The sequence below is a fragment of the Gouania willdenowi genome, chromosome 7, assembly GCF_900634775.1.
Source record: "Gouania willdenowi chromosome 7, fGouWil2.1, whole genome shotgun sequence".
Taxonomy (NCBI): Eukaryota; Metazoa; Chordata; class Actinopteri; order Blenniiformes; family Gobiesocidae; genus Gouania; species Gouania willdenowi.
Window position 1 is genome coordinate 25,014,139 of NC_041050.1, and position 23,010 is coordinate 25,037,148.

Consider the following 23,010-nt stretch of genomic DNA (forward strand, 5'->3'; position numbering starts at 1 on the left):
CTACGGTTTCCTGGGCGCCCTAATGAAGTTGTCTTTTGTCCTTTGTGCCGGCTGAAGCACAGACTGAGCCTAACAGAGTTGAAAGGAAAGCCTGGAGGCAGCTGACAGCTCACCAGAGGTGGCAGTTAGTTTGGAGAATAACACACTTCACAAAGAGGAAAAAACACAAAGAGTTTTTTCCAACTTTAAAATCACTGCAGGACTTTGTCTAAATTGCTCATCACCCTTGGCCTGTCATTTAGGGCAGGGTTGTCAAACTTATTTAGGTTCAGGGGCCACATTACACCCAGTTCAGTCTTAGCCGAACCAGACAAATACTGTAAATACTGTATACTGTCTCCTATTTTCAACACATCCACGAGTAAACGACTGTACAGTATATACTGTACGTTTCTTAAGGTGTACTGCATACAGTTATAGATATTGGAAACTGAGCTCTGTGTTGATTTACCAAACGACCAAAATTATGTCAAAAAACATAAAATAAAACCCATACATTAAACAGAAAACACACACAAAAATGCACAAAATGATTTAGGAAAAACTAAAAGAAAAACTCCATCAACGCAAAACTACTACGAAAATTAATGAAATACACAAAAATGACACAAAATAATAACAAAAAAACATACATTATACAGAAAAGGACAACACAACATGGCTCCAGAAACACACACACTTAGAAAACAACTACAGAAATTCACAATTCGGTGTTAATGCTCAGATTAGTCATTACTCTAATGCTGACATGAATATTGAAGTCAGGAGAGTTTTGTGCATAATAGAGTAAATTTTGACAACTAAAAAATGTCGTCATAGTTTTTGTCGACTAAATTTTCTTCAGTGACAATAACTAGATTATGAATAATATTTCTAAAATAATTTACAGTAAGTTGTTTTTTCCCTTTTATTTATTTTGGAAAAAAGTCCCCCACAATGCTTGGTCCCAGGTGGTTTTACAGTGGCTGAAATTTAGTGTAAAAGCTAATGACCAAAAGGACCAAAAAACATATTTTTGAAAGGCAAAAAAGCGTCTCTGGAGTTGTTTTTTTTCTCCCTTAATGATTGTTTTTGCTTCCCGTCTATTGTTCTAATTCAAGTCTTTGTTCTGGATCGTTTCTTCACAATGGGGGGTCCTGTACTTCATTTGATCTTTTATTCTTAAGTGGAGGAGTTGAAAGGTTATGGGCTGTTAATGGTTAGGTCAGTATCTGTGGGCCACGTTTTCATTCATCATTATCATTCCTCATATTCATGTCAGCATTAAGATCATGACCAATCTGAGCATTAATAGATACAGGAAAAAACAAATAAAAGTTTGTGTGTTAATTTTTTAATACAAATAATGATAACAATAATGCATTGGATGTTATTTAGCGCTTTATCATAGACAATGAAAGCGGTTTACAGAATTAAGGTATTATTCTTTCACTCCACACATAGCGGTAGTAAGCTACAATTGTAGCCACAGCTGCCCTGGGCTGCCCTTTTAGAGTCATGCTGTGTATTTTCTGTTTTTTATATGCTTCTCTATAGAATCATTTATGTTTTATGGAGTCATTTTGAGTATTTTTTAAATTGTTTTCTTTGTTTTTGTTGTTATTTTGTGTATTTTCTTGTTTTCTGAGCCTATGTTACAAATCTAGATTGGATTCATCTCTGTTAGCTGGCTTCAACTAACCAAACATTCCTTGTCAGACAGGAGCTGTCCTACGACCGTCGACCACCTATGACCAAAACACGCTAATTTAAACCAAGTGATTAAAACCTCGCTACGTGCGCGTGCACATGAAAGGGGTGGAGATTGCAGCGTCTGACCAATCAATGGAGAGAACTGGAAGACTGAGTGTCTTTAAAATGAATGGAAGAACAGCTTATGATCTTAAACAAATATAATGAATATAATTCCATGATGACAGTGAAGAGCAACAGTGATTTAGTGCAGCTCACAGCAGGAGGAGGAGCTTTTATACTCGCTCAGATCAGATCCACTTCCTAACTTGGTCCTGACCAGGTTGCTGAAGTTTAAAATGATGAATAATTAAAATCCATAATTCAGACCAATCCTGTTGTTACAGAAAGGCAGGAATGAGAGAACTCAGGCAGGAAGCTGCGCTGTGAATGCGTAAAAGCGTGAGATCATTTATTAAATTAATCCATTGGATGATAAACGGACAGCACTCTGCAGTTAAACTTTATTACAGCACACACGTGTTTCACACCTATTTATTACACACACTGAGATGAGAGCACATTGTTTAACTGTAGTATGTCCCTGCTGAGGCAGTCAGTATATAAGTGAATAAATGACTTCACCTGCGCATACAATCGAGACACAGGCTTCATCAGCTGACTATAGATCAGTTCATTAGATATAAATCTATATCTTTCCTAAAGGATGTCATCGGTAAACAAAAAGATTGCATTTGTCCATTAATAATCTTATTTCCTAAAGGCAGCTGTCAGGATCTGCACCAACCAGGATCATTTATCAATGGGAAGGTAGTTTTCTAAGAGAACTGATTGGTCAGGAGGCGGGGCTTTAGGACTTGCAAACATCCAAGCCAGAGCAAAACCTGGTCGTGACCAGTTTAGCCGTTCAGCATTAATTGCCATAGTGATTAAGCTCTAGCAAGCTTTGTAGTCCCGCACACACTGATTAAATCCCGGAAGTTAGCGCGATAAGAGATAATCTTGATTTGTAGTTTACCCCTTTGAGTCTGTGTGGTTTATATTGTCTGTTATTTTATTTTTTTTTATTATAATTTTTTGGGGTCACTTAGTGTTTTTTTGTTGTCATTTTGTGCATTTATGTTGTCTTCATATTTCTATAATTGTTTTTTTGGGGTGATTTTGTATATATTTTTTTAATTTGTGTATTTTTGGAGTCATGTGTGTTTTTTGCATTTTTGTTGCCATTTTGTGTGTTTTAGTTGTGTACTTCTGGAGTCATTTTGTGTATTTTGTTGCCATTTTCTGTATTGTCATTTTGTGTATTTCTGGAGATATCTTGTGTGTTTTATGCATTTTTGTTCTGTACTTCTGGAGTCATTTTGTGTTTTTTTTTTTGTGTGTGTATTTTTGCTGCCAATAGACTAAGGGCTGCATGTGGTCCCCGACCCACCAGTTGCCCTGCATGTCTGCCCTATGAAGTAACAAATGTAAAGCCTGAAGAAAATAAATATGTTGAAAAATGCATGACTTTTCATTGGAGATTTATTTGTGTCATCGTTGGACATCAATAAATGGAATATTGCCTGTCAAATATTGCACACAGAACTGGACAGGCAGGATGAGGAGTAGAGGGAAAAGCTGGGACAGGGTTCCAGGCATGGAGCTAGTAAACAATCTATAGCACGATATTAAATCTTCATATGAAAAGTTTTTGTTATTAAAAAAAGAAAACCTCAGTACAAGCCTTACAGTGCATAGAAGACATGCAGTCAAAGAGAAGTCAAACTCTTCCTATTTTGTTGTAAATAGCTCAGAAATGTCACATGCTGCTACAGTTAAAAAATCAACACCACATAAACTGTAGATAAAAAAAAAAACCTTCTGTAGGTCAAATTTCATTCCTCTATCTTTATTAAAGTCATGACACTATACGTTGCAGATGCAGATTAGCAACGATTTCCTATGGTCGAGCACAGTTAAATAAAAATGTTCAAAATCCTGCATTCTACTATTGCTAAATCTTCCTTTAAAAAGTCTGACTGGACTTGAATGTAAAATGGGCCACAGCTTATGTAAATAACACATTTCAATAAGAATCATCACATGGTGAAAACAAAAACACTTTATACTTGCTCCATATAAAAGAACTGCTTTGTCCTAATATGGTCCTCAAGTGCAGATACATATTTGTATTTTGGAACGTCTTCACTGTTATTGTGAATGATCGCAAAAAAGACACAGTTTCAAGGCTGGACTATAGAACAAGCCTGCTACTAGTTTCAGAGGAGGAATGGAAGAGGCAGGACTCACAATGCACCCTGGCTTCATGCCTGCAGGTCTGGTTCTTTTTCCCAACCGATCCCACCTTTTCTTTGGCTCCCTGGCCTTCCTTTCAGGGGACTCCTCACTTACACCATAAAGCTGTGGCTGCCGCTTCATTACTTTGATAAAAAAAATAAAATACACAAACACTACAGAGAGCGTCCTCGTCCTCAGGGGTTTGGATACAACGGCTGCAGACTTGGGCTTGCATCTTTGATTAAACTGCTGAGTGAAGTTAGACGGGCTGCCGGCAGTAAACCAGGCTCCAGATTGTCTTGGGAGGAATCACGGTGTCGTAGGATTGGTTCAGACTCAGCGTCTGTATGTCGAGGTTTATTGCTGTGGATAGGGAAGGCAGGAGTGTGGAGGAGAAGAACCAGTTCTCTGTTGAAGGAGGACCAAGGGGTGAGAAGATGAAGCTTGTGGTGTCATCAGAGTCCAGCAGAGGAAAGGAATGAAGGAAAGACGGTGTTTGCATCAGGAAGGAGTCTGTGAATAAAGAACCAAATTGTTAAATTATACAAGGCAAAGCCCTTCATACACAGGGCGGTTCAATGGCCTCTACATGAAAACATTAAAGGGTACCTAATTGTAGTGAAAATGTATTTAACAAAATTGTGTTCATTGTATTACCAATAAACAAAATATTTGCACCTTTTTATAAAAAATCAATAAAAGGACTTTTTAAAACAATTTTTTACCTTGGACATAAACAACAGCTGCCATTTTGGTCAGGATATGACGCGAGTTTGTTAATTGGCAAGGCCTGTAGCTTTAAATAAATGGTGCATTGTGGGAGGTAGAGGCATGACGTCTGTTTACAAAATCAGAATGTTTTATTGCCATTGTTGATTAACAGAATTCACAACTAGGAATTTGCTTTGGCTTACAGGTGCTTAAAAAAGGTGCAATAGCAAACAATAGAATAGATTAAATAAAAATTAAACAAAATAAAAAAAATCCATGCAACAATACGTTCTTTATAATATATATACTAAATAAATATGATATAATATATACAATCAACATGTCGTCAGTGCAGGTTATTAAGGACATGATTTATAAAGTGACCCAGATTATAGCAGTTATAAAGTGTCAAGTTTGTAAAGAATGTAAAAATGTCGGGGGTTTGAAGCAGCGAGTCACATGGTTACATAGTGTTCATAAGTCCAAAAGCAGAGGGGAAGAAACTGTTCTTATGGTAGGAGGTTCTGGTCTGAATGAACTGTAACCTTGTCAAGTTCTCTTGACAAAGTTTCTCATTTAACCACAAGGAAATAAGAGGAAACAATCTGGTGGGAATGCAGTTATTGACATGGCCGCTGCCCGTAGTACCCCCTGTAAGCAGAAACGTAATAGTGCTCTGAACAAGTCTGTTTACAAGCTGCACTGAAGGACTTTCTGTGTTGAGAGACCGTGTCTGGTTTCAGACGTCGCTTTGGCTTCATGTCCATTAGCTCAGCTCGTAGATCCCTCTCATAGCAGCTCGGCTTGCAGAACACAAACGTTTTAAGTGTGTATCCCGTACCAATATTATGGAGCCAACGTCTGGATGATTCTGACTTAGTGTCGTTATTTGGCTTAAAGACACAAAAGAAATGTTTCTGCTAGGGTTTTCTCTTTTCTTATTGAAACCAATGGTTTTACACATTGTTCAGAAACTGTAGATCAATGGAACACTGTGGCCTAGCAACAGCTAACGGAAATCAACAAACGTGCGTCATATCCTGACATAATGGCGGCTCTATAGTTTATGCCCCAAGGTATAAAATCGTTCTTTTATTTATTTTTTATTTTTTTTTTTTTAAAAGGAGCACATATTTCTTTGTTGCCAATACATTAAACACATTTTTTGTTATATACATTTTCACTACAGGTACCCTTTAAATAAACTTTAAAGACATTAAATCAACAATAAAATGCTTCACAATCTCCCTCTCAGTCAAAAGCATTAGAGAAAAGAAAAGCTTTCACCTTGGATTTAAGAACTACAAGCAGCTTCACTATGTTTGCTGTGAACTCTGGGCTCCACTATCTGACCTGTGTCCATAGATCTACTACACTGACAAGTGTGAATAGGTCACTTTTTTAATGGTGAGACCAGTTTATTTATAAGTTGATACAGTTGTCAAGGAGATAGTTTTTCATTGCACAGATATGAAATAGTCTATGGGTGTAAAAACAGATTTTTAATAATTAATTTCAAATGCACTAAGGTGCTTTTAGTGAGCCATTACACACAGTATTTCCCTTTCCAGAACTTTATTCTGTACAGATTTACAGTAAAGGTACTTGAGCTGGTAAAAACAGGTGGAATACTTTCAGAAAACACTGCTAAACTGCCACAGATTTATAACACAGGCAGGCGGACAGGACAGGAGAGACCGATCTTTACCTGGCTCAGGTCATCCCCTTTAATTCAGCACTAGAAGCAGCGTGCAATAAGGACAAAGAGAGGACAGTAAATTAGGCAGGAAGCAGAACCAAAACAGAAAGGAAGCAAAGAAACAGCCTGTGAGGCAAAGATAGCATCAGGACAAACATGTTAAGGTCATACAATAATATCTAACAATATGGAAAAAGAAGATAAAGCTGCTGCAAAAGGGACCACACAGCATTTTGCTATATTGGATGTCTGCAGTTGCAATCAGAAGTATTCATCACCCAAAAATTTCTCAAACGAGAATTCTGTTTCAGATGATTTCTTTACGAGTTGATACGAGTCGTCGACACATCGAGTCACACGACTATTTTCAACAAATCCAGTGTTTGTGTTAAAGTCAAAAACAATCTTTCACCCTAAAATTTGTCGTTTCTTAAACGAAGTACAGAACCTTGGATTTATTGATCGATGAGGCCTACATTACTTCTTTATCTGTTCTAAAACATGTTAGTTCTCATCCCAGCAGCTTTGAGCCACTTCTGCTGTGAAAACATCTCAAGTATGCGTCAATAGGTTTGTTGTTCTTTATAATTATTACCAATCCACATCACTACAGGGTCATTCCATGTCATGTCACCTCATTTTCAGGACATCCCACGCACTTTGGTCTAAAAAAAATTCTGTATTTTTTAGCAAGTGTTCCGTGATTATTCAATAAGCACACTGTAAATATTGAGTTTGATCAGATGAAAACTTTTTGAGATATGGCCAATTTGATATGGGTCGATTCTCATGCTTATTTTTTTTCCATTATCGGCTTTCAATATCTCTACATCACATAGGCAACTGAAATTTGGTATAGTAATAAAACTCCACCTACACTCTCAGAATATACAAACAGATCTGCTATGCATCTTATCTGGTGGACATGCCACCTCCTCAAAAATAGAAAAATGTTTTTCAGGGTTGTTTGGGCCTTCAGTAAACAATTTTGCTTTCATCAGCTTTGAGCTATGAACATAGACTGTTCAAATCACTAATGATTAGTCGGATATATGCATTGGTTCTTGGATGACAGTCGGAAAAAATACTTTTGTGGCAGATTTTCATTGGCCCATAATTGCATATGGGAATGCAAGGAAAAAAATCTGATCTGTTTTAATTTATAGTATAAATAAAACTCTTTCTTTGGATTTAAAATGAGTCATTGTAGCTTGACTATGTGTTCTATAATAATTTATCGTTTATTAGTTTTTCAAAAAATACAACCATTGCATCAGAAATACAATCATTATTGAAAACATATGAATTAAGAAGAAATGTATCATGGTCAACATTTTCTTTTATTTTGGGTGTTTTTCCTTCAAAAAAAAAAAAAAAACATTTTTTTTTTTCTATTCCATGTTTGACTCTATTAGAAAATGGAAATTGCCAAAATATAGATTTTCTAAAAGGCAGCAGGAGCCTGCTCATAATGTTCTATTATTCCTCTTTCCTTAATCTTTCAGGGGGTGTGGAGCTAATCCATTAATCCATGAAGGATTTTGTAAATCAAGACACTTCACAATTTAGTAGTTGGTGTTTTTTGAATATTCTCCAATGATGATCTGTGCATGTTGGGCTTTTTAATCGAATACATTTAGTGCTTTTTTTGTGTGAAGAACTGCAACTGTTTTTATCATGATTTAAGTTTAGGTTAAAAAAAATAAAAGAAATAGAAAAACTTACCACTTTTCTCATCTGGGGAGTTGAATCGGGCACATGTGCAAAAAACAAAAACAAAAAACAAAACAAAAGAAACTTAAATTGAATTGAAATATAAGGATTTAGGTGAATACAAATGAATTCAAAAGAGATAAATAGGGGATGGGGTGGGGTGTTTAGTTTGACGGCTAACAAACACCAGGTATTGTAAAAGATTAGAAGCGTCTACCTACGCAACACAAGCTATCTGCTGGGTTGACTTCACTACAAGGTCAGTGAAATCTTACCAGCAAAGAACATAGGGGACTTATGACGCAATTCTTCCATTTTCTGGGCAAACAGTGCATTCATCTCACGCTGCAGGGTGCCCACGGCCCTCTTGCGGCTGTTGAGGACAGAACGTGGGGGCAGCATTGGAGGCGACTCTGAGCTGCTCAGACTGCAGAAGCTCCCGCTGCTGCTGCTGTCACTGAGCAACATGCCTTCCTTCCCCTCACCGTTTGTGGACAGCATGAGCAAAGGCCCACTGGCGCTTCCGTAGTTGAACGGCGGGAGCTGCTGCCAGCAAAGGTTGGTCCTGCAATCAGGGGCGGGGCTTGGCGCTGGAGTGACAGCATTGGCGGAGCGTCTGCGTGGGACGCTGCAGGACCTGGCCCCAAATCGGTGGGAAGCAGCAGGCTGAGGCCGGATATGTTGAGCGGCCAGTGTTTGCCTGGCTTTGGATGTGGAAAATGTGACTGATCTGAACAGGGCCTGGGGGGAGATCTCAAACTGGGCCTCCATGTAGGACTTGGGTTTGGAAAGCTGCTCTTGTGAGAATGCCTGTACCGCTTGGGGCTGGGGCTTGGCAGAACCTTCAATCTGACCTTGGCTCTGCATGTTGTTTGTGTCCTCCTGTCTGTCATCTACTTCACACTTGTTGGTGTGTTTGTTCTCGTCCTGGCCTTTCACCTTTCTCTCAGCTTCTGGGCTGTCGTTCAAACCAATCATACATGTGATGCAATTTGAAGACACCCCCACTATCCCCGAGCTGTTAAACGCCACACGGGCAAACACCCCTGGCTTTAGCTCCACTGGGTCTTGGGAGCGGAGCCGACTGGCACGCTTCAGAGGCTCACTCATTGGTCGGTGATGAGTGAAAAAGGAGCGCTTACCTTTACCTTCAGATTGCAATGCCCCATTGTTGTCAGGATGGTCCCACGCAGCTTGGATTTTAAAAGCCACCCCCGAAGCCCCGTTGTGATGCTGTGGAGGGGGAAAGTGGTGGAAGGCTGCAGCAGGAGGCTTGTTAAGATCCTCAGGGCGTCGGCCCTCGCTCGCACCCTCTGAGCTGTAATCTTTGGTGACGGTAACACTTTCTGGGAAGCCCTTGTTGGTTTTAGCCAGAGCTTTGGTGGGGGCTTTGGTGGGGGCGCTGGCAGTGCGGCGCAGTAAGTGGGCACCAAACGGGTGCTTACGGCTGTGATGAACAGCAGCATGGCTGTCCAAGGAAGACTGCTTTGGGTTTCTGTGAAATAATCCTTTGATGCCACTGGATGCATGGACCTGGAGAGACACACAAAATCATCAGTGAACGATGATCGGGAAACATAGAAAATAAAGTTACAGATGAGAATGTAGGTGGAATCAGCTCATACTGCAATACTGCAGTAAGGCAATGACAGGAAATCTGTTAACATGCCTAAGAAGCAATGATTCTTAGTAACTACAAGTAATGTTAATAAGAAATATAATGAAGATGATGATGATCATCATCATTAGCTACAATCAATGCTTACGAGCTTTGAATGTCTCTCAGATTCAAAGTTAGGACATTTTTATCATGTATGTGTAAAAAATGTTTGTTTGTCAAAGTGCATGCAATCACCTCCTGTTTAAAGGGAACCAATCATACCCTGATGATTCCAGCAAGTTCCTTCTGTCATTTTTTTTTTTTTTTTTTTTTGTAATATGTTAAGGTTTCATTTATTCAGACAACTTTTTTTCCAGAAGGTTTACTTTGATCTCCTGACATGTTTTGACTGCTGAAATGCAGTCGTCCTCAGAGATGTCTGCTGATCGCTTTGATGTGTCCACCGCCAGTTGTTTTCTGTAGAAGACAGTCCCAGGTGTAGGAGAGTGAAAAATGCTCCCTCCTCCCGGACACATCAAAGCGATCAGCAGATGCCTCTGAAGAAGACTGCAACTCAGTGTCCAGGACAAGGAATGAAACCTTAACATATCAATCCCCTCTTGTTTAAAGGGAAACTCCTAAGTCTGCATGGTGCACTACGGTGGCTGTTAAATGCTCATCAGGTAAGCTCTGCAAAAAGGGTTTCAGAGTTCCTCAAAGGCTGCTGTCCTGCAGGCTTAAGATGTTGTGCTACAACTATTCTGCAGCCTAATATGTGTTGTTTTTAGTCGTTGCCTAAAGTTTAGTTTCGATAAGACTGAAAGTGGATTGTTGCTTTAAATCGCTAAATACCATTTTGGAATTTAGTGACAGGAAAATAAAATTTTATTGACTTCTAAATAAGTGTTTGAGTCCATGTGATGATAAAATAATAAAATCAAGGATTTAAATTCAATTCAATAATACAAGGATTTTTTTTTGATGACGATTATTAAAGAAAAATTACGATGAAATGCGCAATACAGATCTGATCTGAATGAAACTCTGCATGGTAACTGAGGAACCAACCCAATATAACTGAGAAAAGATATATAAGATTGGTCCATTACAAACCGAGATATACACTTTTTAAATTTTGCCAATAATAGGAGAACGAGATTTTTCAATTTTCTTAAACTGATCCAGAACCATTATATGGATCTGGATCAATAATTTAAAGGAATCTTCCATGGCCTAAGGCTCATCTTTGAACAAAATGTTGTCAAAATATGTCGTAATCCTGTTAAACTAATAAATACATGCTGGTGAAAATATGAGCTCCTTGGTGGAGATAAAACATTTGTCACATTTAATTTATTTTATTGTTATTTGTTTAATCTTTAATCGCTCACATGCCTCCTCCGACCGCGCCTCCCTGTTACAATCTGTATCAGCAATCTTGGTGAATCTCGTGCAACAGGCGAACCCACAGCACGTGCAATCTATTTGCATGCAACAAATTAAAGGCTCTTTATTTGGACTCTAAGTGAATCAGACCTCAAGTGTTTTTCAAGCATTTCTGCATTCCATTGTTACAAATCCATAAAGCTGAGGACAGAGTGATAATGGGAGAACACAGAACAGTGACTGTGAGAATCTGATAAATGTAGACGTATGAAAACTAAGATATCTAGCATTAGTCCAGTAACATATCGTAATCTAAACACAGCTAAGCTTTAGGACAAAACATGTTTCCAGTATTTAAAGTTTATAGTGGAAATTGAACAGTAGATGAGCTCAGTCAACAAATTCAGCTATTAATTACTTATGTTCACTTAAACTTAGTTTATTTTCTGACCAATTTTTACTTAATCTGGAGAAATTATGTGAAATTTTTTTTGGATAAATTGAGTTATTTCAACAATTTGCAAATAAAGTGGTTGCCATCATGTCATGTAAACATGGGAAAACTGTGAGAACTGTGAAAGAACCAGCCACAATTCATCTTCAATGCCCTTGCTGATGGAAGGAGGTTTTCACTCAAAATCTCACAATACATGGCCCCATTCATTCTTTCCTTTACACTGATCAGTCGTCCTGGTCCCTTTGCAGAAAAACAGCCCCAAAGCTTGATGTTACCACCCCCATCCTTTACAGTTGGTATGGTGTTCTTTCTCCTCCAAACACAAGTTGAGTTTTTACCAAAAAGTTCTATTTTGATTTAATTTGACCATATGACATTCGCCCAATCCTCTTCTGGATCATCCAAATGCTCTCTAGCAAACTTCAGATGGGCCCAGACATGTACTGGCTTAAGCAGGTGGACACATCTGGCACTGCAGGATTTGAGCCCTTGGCGGCGTAGTGTGTTACTGATGGTTAGTTTGGTCCCAGCTCTCTGCAGGTCATTCACTAGGTCCCCCCATGTGGTTCTTATCTGATTATTTTGACCCCACAGGGTGAGATCTTGCGTGAAGCCCCAGATCGAGGGAGATTATCAGTGGTCTTGTATGTCTTTCATTTTCTAATAATTGCTCCCACAGTTGATTTCTTCACACCAAGCTGCTTACCTATTGCAGATTCAGTCTTCCCAGCCTGGTGCAGGTCTACAATTTTTCTGGTGTCCTTTGACAGCTCTTTGGTCTTGGTCATAGGGGAGTTTGGAGTGTGACTGTCTGAGGTTGTGGACAGGTGTCTTTTATACTGATAAGGAGTTCAAACATTAATACAGGTAATGAGTGGAGGACAGAGGAGCCTCTTAAAGAAGAAGTTACAGGTCTGTGAGAGCCAGAAATCTTGCCTGTTTGTAGGTGACCAAATACTTATTTTACCGAGGGATTTACCAATTAATTCATTAAAAATCCTACAATGTGATTTTCTGGATTTTTTTTCTTCTCATTTGTCTCTCATAGTTGAGGTATATCTATGATGTAAATTACAGGCCTCTCATCTTTTTAAGTGGGTGGCTGAATAAATACTTTTTGGCCCCACTGTATATCAGTATCAGATATCAAAAATCACAAGATCAAATCAAATAAGAATAGCGAACAGTGAGAACTTGGATTGATAAATCTCATTCCCTGCAGCGCAGCATGCTGAAACCCATTTTAGTGACACGTGTGACTTTGATTCTCCTCCAAACAGCGAACGGACACAGAAACAATGTTGCATTCTCTTTGGAGTCTTTGACGCTCCAAACGGGGTAAAGCTTTAATAACTCATGTTTCTCATGAGTTCACTCTCATGCCTTGTTGCTTTGGGACGGGTGATATGTGCACAGTATGGGAAGATGGGCTCATGCAATAAACTGGGTCTCACTACACCTGAATATTGAGTGGCAACTTCAAAGCATCTAATCAACTCCTGGCTTTAAATAGAATGTTTGGCAAAGCAGGACCCACTGAAATCACACACACAGAACAGAGTAGAAAAATAAATAAAAAAAGAACAGGACGGCAAAATAAAAACGGCAATGGCAAGATTAGGAAAGTCATCCAAACGACAGGTACATCAATACTGTGTGGAGACATTTTAAACAAAGGACAAAGACACGGCTGACATTTAAAGCATGTCTGGACACAAAGTTATGCATTGACATTTAAAGAATCCCATTCTAGAAAAAGCATAATGTTTAAATGTTCACATGGTAGTTTTTTGGGGTTTTTTGTTAACATAATCGAACGATATCTCAAAGAATAAAAGAATAAATGTCGTGTAAAAGTTAAATTTAAAACAACTTTAGAAAAAACATTCACAGTGTTCTCCAAAAACAATGTTAGAAGTTTTGTTTTTTTTGTTTAAAAGAACAAAAAACAAAACAAAACTATGCATTATTAAACTACGTTAAATTTTTTCACACATTATCAAACGATCATATTCCCCCCAAAAAAATGTACACAATGGCCCTCATTTATCAACCGTTCGTACGTTCAGATCTGAGCGTACGACACGTGTGCCACCATATTCACGTGAGCTTCGCTATTTATCAATGATGTGAGCGTACACTATGATCAGATTTCACGTCGGGTCTGACCTTGTGTACGCAAATCCGAGTGTGTGGATTTGTGGTGCAGCAGCAAAATCTGAATCTGAAAATAAAGTAATAAACAAACCTCAGCTGTCATTTAAGCATAAGCAGATACACTTTCAGAACTTATCAAAACGGATTATTAAAATCAAAGAGCAGGAACCGTGTTCGGCAAAGCCTTCACTGGGAGTAAACAGGACCTCATTCATGCTATTAAATGTAAAGTGGATCTTAAACTTCTGCAATTGTGCTGCAGTATTTAATCAGTAATGTGATTGATTATAGGAGAAATTAGCTATTGGCTTTTAAGGCTTTGTGTTATTTATTGCCTCCAGCGTACGGACAAAATAAACATATTTCCATGCGTCTCTCCGGGATCGCTGCTTTGAGGTTGTTTACGGCGCACACAGGGGGGCAGATGTCACCTGCTCAGTCGCTGATCCTCTTCCTCAGAGCTCATTTAAGCCTAGTTTTCACACATCCAAAAGGCAAGTCTTTGTTTTGCTCCAGCTCAGCTGTGAAGATACCGATTTTCATCGCGGAAAAGTTTCTTTTTTTGCCAGCGTTTTTTTGACCTCCGTGCGTGGGTTCTCCGAAGCAGGAATATTTGAGGGCATATCATGTTAACGATGATCGAATTCAGCCGCCGGATTTATCAACACCCAATCATTTGTATGCTGGGATTGGTCAGATACAAATGTTTCATAAATAACACATTAGTCCTGTCGTACGAAAACATGTGCACTCCCATTTGCACCCGTTTTCACGCAAGGTTGATAAATGACGGCCATTACCTGATAACATTAAAATTAACCTCTAAAACGTTCTGATTCACTAAAAAAAGTCCCTTATATTTGTTTGATTCATAATGTTTTCAAAGAAAACATTTTAGATTTGTACTGGTTGTCTATTAGAATGTAAAAATAAAAACTTAATAACTAAACCTTTGGAGCGTTAGAGGCATGTACGACCATTGTTTGGTGTCCTTTGACAGCAGCAGGTTTAGCCATCATTAGATCTGGTCCCTACCTTACCACTGACGTCATTCACAGCCACATGAACAAAGATGGACGCCTCCTCCATGCCCTCCAAGTACACGTGGCGATAACCTGCATTCAAACATCATTAGTGAGTCCAACACAGCCGTGCAAATAGTGGTGACAACAATGTAAGGTGTACAGTACTCTCAAACTACTCGTTTAATAATGATAGATTGATATTAAAAAGTTTCATTGTGTGATACATTTAGCTACAAATGTACTTAACTGAAATGAACTTAATCACGATGGCCGCACTGTTCAAGTGGAGAATAAGAGGAGTTCTTTTAGCTCGTTCTTGGTAAGAATGAGCTTTTCTTGTTCAAAATTTATTTCATTTTTCATTTCTCAGCAAAAGATGGAACTCTAAACACTGGGAATTTTCTCACTCCTGTACGTCAAGAATGAAGAAGAATCGGTAAAGATAAGCTTGTTTGGGACAGGAAGTAGTGCACAGACAGAAAAAACATCCAGTTTATTTTCAAAATAAAATGCTTCGTGTTCAAGGCGGATTGATTTCCATCCATTTTCCGACCCGCTTTTCAGGGTGGCGGGAGTCTGCTAGTGCCCATCTCCAGCTTTCTTCAGGCGCTAGTGGATCATATTTCACATATAAATATTTATCTTATCCATAGTTAAATCACAATAATCTCCACAAAAGCAGAAGATCTACAGGGCAGGACCAAGTGGACTTCCTCTTTTGAGAGACTACAACTTGTTATGTCGTGCGATTAGGGAAATCTCCTGTCTGGTGGAGCCGCAACAGTTTACGCATCACAGGAGTTGGTGACGATTGACGGAAAGCGGTGCACGGAGACGTTACGCATCCAGTGGAAATCCGGTGTAACTCCCAGGCACGGGAATACACATTATGGCTTTAATGCTTGAAACAAGTAAAACCTCCTCTAATAAAATGTGCGACCGTGGCTCCAGTGGTAGAGGGTCGTCTTCTGATCGAGAGGTTGGGGGTTCGATCCCAGTACCTGACTATGTGTCGAAGTGTCCTTGGGCAAGACACTGAACCCTAAGTTGCTCCCAGTGGTCGACTAGCGCCTTGCATGGCAGTCCTGTCCCATTGGTGTGTGAATGTGAGAGTGATTGGGTGAATGAGCTGATATGTAAAGCGCTTTGAGACTGCTTCAGTGTGGTGATAAAGCGCTGTATAAAATCAAGTCCATTTACCATTTACCATTCTCTAAACCTTTTCAGTGGTGTTTGGGATGTTCTCCTTACACGCACATCTTCCAAACGTATCTGTATAGCTCCAGTCGTACCTGGCATCATGCTATTAAAGGCAATGGTGCGTTGGCCGATGAAGTCCTGGCCTATGGGGTCATGATCCCACACGAGAAAACGCACCAAGGCTAACTCAGGCATGTGGACTGTAAACACCATCGTCTCCTCCCACATTGGGTTGAACCCTAGATTAGATCCAAAGGAAGAGAGGAGTTTGGTGGAGAGAGTAGTTACACAAGAGGAAACAAGAAGGTAGCATCAGAACAACCATAACACGCTATTTAACATAAAAACAAGCAGGAGAAAAACAAACAGTTGGAACAACACTCAATTATTCATGGTTTGTGTTTTTAGGAGAGCTTTAATCTGTGGATACAGCTCCTTCATGATTGGAATATTAATGGGGGTGCACAGCTGTTGATCTGTTGTGTATCGCCCTGGAAAAAAATTTGTGACGGCAGCCCCCAACTGTAAAACGTGTGTTTTGTCACAAAGTAGCCTGGATAATAAGGTGAAACGGAAGCACAAACATGCCTGCTGCTAGCCGTTAGTCTTTTCAATTTAAAAAGACTAAACACTGGAACAAGTAGCAAAATAAGGAAAACAACTAAAACCAGTCAAATCTGGTCATTGGCAGATTGAGTTTCCAAACAATGTAATATTTCCCATTAAGACAGTAATGAAAAAAGAAAATAGCTTCCACTTACCATTATCATCGACTACCCTGGTCTGCATCTTGCAGCAGTCCACTGGAAGGCCAATCACCTCCACCTCCACAAAGGGATCAATGATCTGACAAAGACAATGGAGGTAATTAGAAATTGACTTGCAGAATATTTTTTCTTTTTTTTTTGGGGGGGGGGGTGAAAAGTACTACATTGTACAGTCCGACCTGCATTCAATTCTTTGAAGCACAAACATCTCCTCCACTTACAAGGAAAAAGGCAGAGCACACAGAAAAACCAACCGTAGTTCCTTTGCTGTTTTGTTTCTGTTTTATTGGCTTTAGCTAATCAGATCAGGTCATTAATGGCTTTTAAATTTCACTAAATCATGGCTAACATGGCTAATTGAGTTCGCTATTGTCATTCATTTCATATTTCGCTGCTGTGCTTGTGCAGATTTTGAGTGAAGTCCAAGTTGCTACACATTATACCAGTGGTTCTCAAACTTTTTTGACTCAAGTACCCCTTTCTCATTTCTGAATCCAAGTAGCCCCCATTGTCCGACTACAACATTTCGCTCAGAATATTATGAAAAAACATCTATTTTGTAAATAAGTGGAAAAAAACCGCATATGGGGTCTCGAAAATAGATTTAATTTCAAGACTGACCCTTGTATTATCAGTTAGTGTTCTAATCAAGATAATTTACATCACCATTATTATGATTATCATTTTTAACTAAATCTTGATATTTTTAATGCTTTCATTTGTTAATTTTCCACACTCTGTCTCTCAAAAAATACCCCCTATAATGCCATCGTGTATGTACCCTTCTTTGGAACACACTGCATTAGACGACGTGATGTGGTCCCAATATGTGTTGGTAAGGGGTTTTAGTCTGTGTCGGAAAGCTATTTTCATTTCAGAAAGTGAACTCCATCATATTTTATCACATTACGCAAGATTTTTGCCTGTGAATTGACATTTCCATCTCTCTGAACACCCCTTTCTGAAGACAAATTCTGTGTAAATGTGTGATGTCCTAAAATGTGCATGTGATGGTATATTCTCTATCAGGTAGCAATTTCCATATGATTTTGTAAAGAAAAAAAAAATCACGGAAGGTTGTAGGAACACAAGTCAGGGAAAATGAACAAAAACATCACATTATACAACATATTTTCTTTTTTATTCCTGGAATAGCAAACACGCAACACGATTTGAAATTTGAGTCCTATTTGAGCATGACTGCTTCAAAAAGTTTAAAGTGAGGCACTTCTTACCTCTCCTCGGTCTCCTAGCATTGAATCCTTTGGTTTGGGCAACTGTTGTCCACTAATGATCTTCAAAACCATCTGTTTCTTGACTCGACCAGGCAGTGGGTCGTCCGCATTAGGATTAAAAGCACCTGTAAATGGTTTTAAGGGCAAATGAAGCAGTGGTCAGTAGTCAGCAATATAAATCTGTGTACCCTACGTTCTTTGGTTATTCCGTTTTAAAACCGAACACCATAAAGTTAGCAGATACTCACAGATTCAGACTTCCAGCGTCAATAACTCTTTAACAAAACATCGACACACAACCATCAGTGTGAGGTGGACAATATGATACAATATAATTTTTTATCAAATGCAGAAGAATAAAAGTCAGTTTTAAATTAATAAACCCAAAAAAACAACCTGTTTTTTTAATTTTTCAATTTGGTTTTGAAACGAAATAACCAAAGAACGAAGGGTACACAAATCCGTGTATCATTCATTTTTCACTATGTAACAAAAACATGAAAAACTAAAAAAACAATCATTGTTTGACATTTGTTCCAAAACCAAAATGAAAAAACGGAAAACACCTTGATTTTCAATTTCAAGCTCTTTTGCTTTGGTACAGAAAATGAAAAACGAAAACCTTTATTCGTTTTCTCCATTACCGATTGGCCAAAGCACGAAGTGTACTCTCATGTGACGCTAACGGCTATGCTAACAGCAGTGCGGCAGAATAAGCCTTTTCACACTCTCGCACTGGTTCAGTTCTTCCACATTAGGTCAAAGGTCAAGAGGGATAAACTCGCCATGACTGACGGTGTAGGAAGTGAGTCTGACAGAGATTTAGATTATTTTTCCCGTTGTAGCGTTGATTCCTTGAAAGATTTTTTGCATAAACGTAGTATCGGTCTCTGAGGCAGAAAGACCGAGTTAGCTGTCAAAGCTAACGCTGCACACAAGCTAAAAATTTAGATTTTTCCCCGACTTTTCAAACTGTTTCAGCTGATGGTGTTATTCCAGTTCTCTTATCCACCTGTCCATCTTGTGCACTTCCTTCAAATTTGTAAATTGAATTAAAATAATAGCCTAATAAAAATAATCAAGGACCTGGTTAGTGAATGGTGGACCTCGTAAATTTATCTTTTCAAAGTCAGAACTCATACTGTCCTTTTCACACTCGGAAATATCGCTTGTCCCTTCAATATTAATAATAATACATTTTATTTATAAGCGCTTTTCAAAAACACTTTACAGTTGTTAAAACAACTACACAAGTCAGAAAAAGAAACCAACAACAATAAAGTAAATACATAACAATTGAAAGTTGAAAGCTTGGGAGAGGAGTGTGGAAGCAGAGGTGGTTTGTCTCTTTAATACTGCTTCTCTAATCGGTTTTACAAAAGTGCTCAGATATGTGCATCAATCCCAGGTAGAGTCCATTTCATTCACCAGGGGTGGAGGTGAGGGGACTACCTTGCTTCCATTCTGCTGCTGAGCTGCTCTCATCGGTTTTTAAAAGTGCTCGGATCGGCCGAAAGTGACATCGGCGGAAAACCCTGGATCTCTGGAATAACATTAAAAATGCTGTTCAGTTTGAAATATCCACAGAGTGGACAAGCTTGTTTACATTTACAGTATATCCCTCTCGACCTATGACCCACCCAGGTCGCGCATGAACAGTTCCAGAGTGTGAAAAGGCTTATTGATGATAAGATGCTGCTTCCAACTGTGCATCTGAAACGTGTCCTTTTCACTTTAGCTGGTGTTGGGCACAGAACCTCCTCACAGACATTTCAGAGGATTTAGAGACTCATAAGTGTTGCAGAGCTAAAGATATCTCGGAATGTGTTCCGTACATCCCTCCAGTCCAGCCATGACACAGCTTGTGTTATCGGACAGGTAACTGACACGGGTAATGCTTCACTCCCAGGTCACGTACTTTGGCCAATCGGTAATGGAGAAAACATATAATGGTGTTTGTTTTCCGTTTTTCGTTTTCTGTACCGAAGCAAAAGAGCTTAAATTTGAAAAACAAGGCGTTTTTTCATTTTGGTTTTGGAAACAAATATCAAATAATGAGTGTTTTTTTCGCTTTTCATGTTTTTGTTACATAATGAAAAATTAATGAACAATGATACACGGATTAGAATAGAACGCGTGTTTGACTCATTCTTACCTTCACTCATGCAGGCAGGTTTCAGAATGTAGCCACAGTTGCCATTACTGTAAAATTTGGCTCTGTTGAGTTGCAAAACCCGGCCTTCGGACTGGTAGTTAAGTGCAACTGAAAACAGAGCAATGATTTTCATGGTAAATGTAAAGTAAGTCAGTATCTCTATTGAGTTATTTAGAACTAACAGCAGGACTTACACTGTTAGTCTTTACCTCTCGTTGATTCAGTCATATACCAAAATCCATTTAAATTGGAAAAACGGTGCTTCTTGTGTCAAATATTGTAATATTAATTTAGATTAATCGAGAATAATCACTACTCTCTAAATAATTAGATTATTTTCTAAATATAATCCATTTATTTTAAATAAACATGTATATTTGTCATGAAAAGACAACACTACGTGGAGTGTCAACTTGAGATGAACAGTCATGAGTAAATAAATACACACATATATTGTCCATATATTTTTGTCACAGATAGTACAAATACAGAACCTTTGTCATTGTTTTGCACAACTAATTTGCTGGAACAGAGTTGCCTATTTGTTCTATTCATATTGCCACAACACATATTTACACCAGCAATTGGCAACATTCATCACAGAGAGAGCCACCAAAATATGATTGTATAGAATCTGAGGGTCACATTATCAACATTCATGTTTGCATTAGAATAATGAATACCGGTAATCTGATCATTAACACAGGAAACAATTTCTCTAATTTTCTAATGTTTTTATCATTGTTTTGTGTATTTTTCTGGTCTTCTATACATTATCATTTTGCATATTTTTGTTGTCATTTTGTGGTTTTGGAGAAATTTTTCTGTATTTTAGTCGTCATTATGTATATTTTCTGTTATGTGTGTTTTTGTCATTTTGTGTTCTTTTATTCTTTCGGTTTTTTTTTTTTGCAATTTTGTATGTTTCTAGAGGTTAATTAGTGTATATTTTGTATGTTTCTAGAGGTAAATTTGCTGAACAAAATCAGTCTAAGGGCCACATGTGGCCCCCGGGCTGCCTGTTGCCCAAGTGATCCACCCTACGAGTTGAACCCTGGTGTTATTATTTGCCTGTTTTGCTTGACAGATAGCTTTCACAGCTGATTGATCTAATCAATAGTACACATGTAAAAAATATTTATAGAGTAAGCCACAATGCTGTGATACACTATACATTACACAGCAAACATGACACAATGACAGAACAATATACAAAAGGCCTATACTATGAAGCTAGATATTTATATCCTGGATTTATCTCTGGGCTTCACCTAACCAAATATTCTCAGTCAGACAGAAGCTATCCTACAAATCTAGATTACAACTTGCTAAGCGAGTTGATTTCAGCCTGGCTACGTGCATGCTCGTATGACAAAGGAGGAGCGTCAGACCAATCATATTCACGAAAGAACTGTAGAGCAATTTATGTCACGATTGAAAATTAATTCTTTAAATATGAAGAATTAAAATCAATAATTCAGACCAAAAACAACACTGTTGCTGCAGTAAAAGCAGCAAATAATTAATGCAGGAATTGATGAGTGTTAATGCATAAAATAGTGACTAAATGAAGAATAAACAGACACTCTAGTTCTTTTCAAGCCCAAGATCCCTGACCTCCACCTTAGTGATAAGATCTACCCAATGAAGTGTAAAAAAAAAAAATCAGATTTTACTTCCACTTTCATGCATTTTATTCAGGCTAACTATATTTGAATTACATGAAATGCTTTGGTCCGACTTTCAAAAATAAAGAAACCAATATCTGTAACTAGCATATTAAACTGGCCGTATCATTTGATCCTATTGGTCAATTTATTGTGCCTGTTACGCTAAAAAATACAAGGACTGGATCGACAGAAACATTAATCAGCCATAATGTAATTATGTTTTTTTTTTTTTGCGATTATTATACATTTCCTATGTTTCATTTGTGTTCCGGTGGTTTTGTTCAGGCATCTAAATGGGCAGCTATTGTTTTTCACACCGTTGTGTTCGGCCGCTAAGGGGTCCTGACCGTGGAATGTACGGACGATAATATTCTCTGTCACCCTGGATTTCCACTGGATGCCTAACAGCACCGTAATTGCTGCATAACAGCAGGTTTCCAGTTTCAATGTGTCAAATTCCACGGCATGCGAATCGGCTCCAGCACAGCACTGTCACTGCTGAGTCATGCTGCTGCAAATACGCAGCACTTCTATCTCTGCTGGATGCTGGAGCTGTGCTGCAGAAAGTTAACAAAAATAAACCAGTGCGGGACAGGAAGTAGTACACAGACACAGAATAAAATATCCAGATTATTTTCAAAATAAAATTTTAGGTGTTCAAGGGGGAAAACACCGACCTTCCGGTACCTACAACGGGCCCATTTCGGACTCTATCTGAAAACTGAGCACATATTCAGACTCGGAAATAAAACGTGTCCATGAATGAATGAATGAATGAATGAATGAATGAAATAATTTATTGGTCTAAAAGCACCCGATAAACGCAGGTTTTATCAGCTGAATTATTTTTACTTATTCTACTTTCTCAGTCCATCAGATAAAAATCTCTATATTTCCTACAGGATGTCATCAGTAAATGAAAGGATTGCATCGATGTCTAAATATTCTCTCTTGTCAGTATCACATTAGATCCACACAGTAACTTGTTCACAATGATCCTCCTTTTATTGGACAGGTCGTTTTCTAAGAGATCTGATTGGTCAGGAGGCGGGGCTTTAGTATTTGCTCAGATCTTATCCAGACCAAAACCTGGTCCCAACAAGGTTAGTCATTCAGCCTAAATTACCATATTGATTTAGCTTCATAAGAAGCTAAATCAATATGCTTCTGTGTGCTGTACTACGAAGCCAGCTTCGTAGTACAGCACACACTGATTAAATCCCGGAAGTTAGCGTGATAAGAGGTATTCTAACTCCGCAGTAT

The 23,010-nt window shown here is 38.5% G+C and overlaps 1 protein-coding gene across 9 annotated transcripts in view; it reads right to left on the minus strand.

The window, feature by feature from the left end:
* Positions 1 to 3,074: 3,074 nt before the first annotated feature.
* Positions 3,075 to 23,010, minus strand: part of plch2a (phospholipase C, eta 2a) — a 67,778-nt gene continuing 47,842 nt past the window's right edge. For 3 of the 9 annotated variants that reach the window (XR_003674464.1, XR_003674465.1, XR_003674463.1), the window contains exons 16-23: positions 20,078 to 20,185; positions 17,923 to 18,047; positions 16,682 to 16,766; positions 16,013 to 16,159; positions 14,731 to 14,810; positions 8,108 to 9,628; positions 6,392 to 6,421; positions 4,350 to 4,485 (exon numbers count right to left, since the gene is read on the minus strand). Coding sequence is in view for 6 of the 9 variants with exons in the window: in XM_028452436.1 (XP_028308237.1) it covers positions 6,411 to 6,421; positions 8,371 to 9,628; positions 14,731 to 14,810; positions 16,013 to 16,159; positions 16,682 to 16,766; positions 17,923 to 18,047; positions 20,078 to 20,185 (1,814 nt within the window). In the remaining 3 variants the exon portion in view is untranslated. Of the gene's footprint in view, positions 4,486 to 6,391; positions 6,422 to 8,107; positions 9,629 to 14,730; positions 14,811 to 16,012; positions 16,160 to 16,681; positions 16,767 to 17,922; positions 18,048 to 20,077; positions 20,186 to 23,010 lie in introns of all 9 variants that reach the window. The other 6 variants (XM_028452439.1, XM_028452438.1, XM_028452441.1 and 3 more) reach the window with 6 other exon arrangements.